The sequence below is a fragment of the Cnephaeus nilssonii genome (genome assembly GCF_951640355.1).
Source record: "Cnephaeus nilssonii genome assembly, chromosome: 13".
NCBI lineage: Eukaryota > Metazoa > Chordata > Mammalia > Chiroptera > Vespertilionidae > Cnephaeus > Cnephaeus nilssonii.
The window spans coordinates 38833959-38836013 of NC_137084.1; the positions used below are offsets into that span (position 1 = coordinate 38833959).

General features: G+C 65.4%; 1 protein-coding gene across 1 annotated transcript; it reads right to left on the bottom strand.

Annotated features, from left to right (window-relative positions):
• Positions 1–358: 358 nt before the first annotated feature.
• RBMXL2 (RBMX like 2) lies at positions 359–1576 on the bottom strand (the record flags this gene model as incomplete). Its single annotated transcript, XM_079787571.1, has 1 exon — positions 359–1576. Exon 1 carries the CDS (start codon positions 1568–1570, stop codon positions 359–361), a length of 1212 nt encoding a protein of 403 aa, XP_079643697.1. The 5' UTR covers positions 1571–1576.
• Positions 1577–2055: the final 479 nt, after the last annotated feature.

The following is a 2055-nucleotide window of genomic DNA, read 5'->3' on the forward strand; positions in this document are numbered from 1 at the left end:
ATATTTGTAAAATAAAAAATGGTATGCCTCATTTACCAGGAGAAAATGAGAAGGGAGCAAGCCTTTGGCTGAATTTCTACTTGAAAATATAAGACCAGTACGCAGATTCAAGTCATGCTTTAAAACTGAGCTTGTTGCAAGAAACGTTTAACAATTCCAAAACGAAATTAAACGACTTTTAACTTTTTCCTCTCAAAAGAACCAAACTTATGGGCGAGGAAGTTAACAGGGAATTCTCAAAAGGTGAACACAACTCTTCCTTGGATCAGTCCTTGGGTAGTTACCAGAAAACAGGGTCTTCTTTTCGGTGGTTTCTCTGAAGACGGACTTCGGGTTTTGGTCCCAAGTCTGTTCCAACTTAGTACCTGCTCCGGCCTCCCCCTCTCTCCGGGCGGCCTCCTAGGCGGCCTCCACCTCTGGGGGCCCGGCGGCCCGACCGGCTGTAAGAATCGCGCGGCGGCGGGCACCCCCTTTCCAGGGACGCGGGAAGCCCGCGGTCGGCTCGGTCGACCCGGTCGCGGCCCCTGGAGTAGCGGTCGCTCCTGCCGCCGCCGCCGCCGCCGTAACTGTCGCGGCCGCTGTAGGCGTCGGGCGAGCAGCCTCGGTACTCGTCGTAGCGGCCTCGGCCGCCGTACGAGGGCGGGGGCCCCCGCGTGGGGTTGCCGCTGCGCGGGTCCCCGTAGCTCTCGAAGGGATCGCGGTAGGAGCCTCCGCTCGGGTGATCGGCATAATCACGGCTGCGGCCCCCGTAGCCGTCTCGGTCGCCGTAGCCCCTGGACGGAAAGTCGTCCCGGGCACTGGAGTGGCCGTAGTCGCGGTAGGTGTACTCGCGGGGCGAGGGGGCGAAATCGCGGGAGTCGCGGGCGCTCGCGTAGTCTCGGCTCGAGTAGCTGTCCCGGGGCGAGTAGCCCTCCTCCCAGGGGCCCAGGTAGGGGTCCCGGCGCGGGGGCGGCTCTCGGCGCGGCGGCCCCGCGTAGCCATCTCGCCCGCGCGCGGCCGGGGCCCGCCCGCGCATCCCTCCGCCGCCGCCGCCGCCGCTGCCGCCGCTGCGGGGCAGGCCCGACGGCGCGGCCCGCTTTGGGGGCGGCCCGGCCCTGCGCGGCGGCGGCGGCGGGCCGCGCTTCATGGGCATCGGGGCCCTGGAGGAGCGCAGGTCGAAATCCCCCGAGTAGCCGCCGTCGTCGGCGGACCCGCCCCGGGACGGGGAGCGCCGCGGCCCGACACCGCCCCCGCGGGCCCCGCGCAGGCCCCTCGGGCGCCCGCGGCTGCGGGACGGCGGCAGCGGGCCCCGGCGGCCGCTCTCGAACGCCGGCTTGGTGGCCTGGGCCACTTTGATGGCCTTACCATCCAGGGACTTGCCGTTCATGTCTCGGACGGCGGCCTTGGCGTCGGCGGGGCTTTCGAAGGTGACGAACGCGAAGCCCCTGGACTTGCTGGTTTCTCGGTCCTTCATCAAGAGCACCTCGATGACGCGGCCATACTTGCCGAACTCGGCCTCGAGGGTTTTCTCGTCGATTTCGGGGCTGAGCCCGCCGATGAAGAGCTTCCCGGGGCGGTCCGCTTCCACCATGTCTGCGGGTCGAGCGGCCAGTGGCGGCGGGCGGCGAGGAGGCGGCAGCCCTCGTGGCCTCAGAGCCGGCTGGCCGCGGGCGGCTCCTACCGGTCGGGTGGCGCGTCGCGGGAAGCCGCCAACTCAGCCGGCGGCCCCACTGCGCAGGCCGAACGTCCGTGCGGATGGCGCCGCCGGCGCACGTTCCGCAGCCCGGCCGGCTCCGGCCGCGGCGATTGGCTGGTTGGTTGTCCAGGTCGCAGGTCCCGCCCTCGGGGAAGGGTGGCCGTTTGGCGATTTCCTTCCCCCCCATCGCCTAACTTCACCTTGTTCACCCGGCCCCGGTTTTAAGGTGTTTAAGGCCTTCCCTTCAAGTTCGGCTGTGACATGAAAACTATTCGATTAAAAATAATGTTTTTCCCCATTACTCTTAATGAGAACTGTAATGCATTACAATCAAAGTTACCGAAACCATTTTTTTAAACAGAAATAAGTTCATTGAAAAA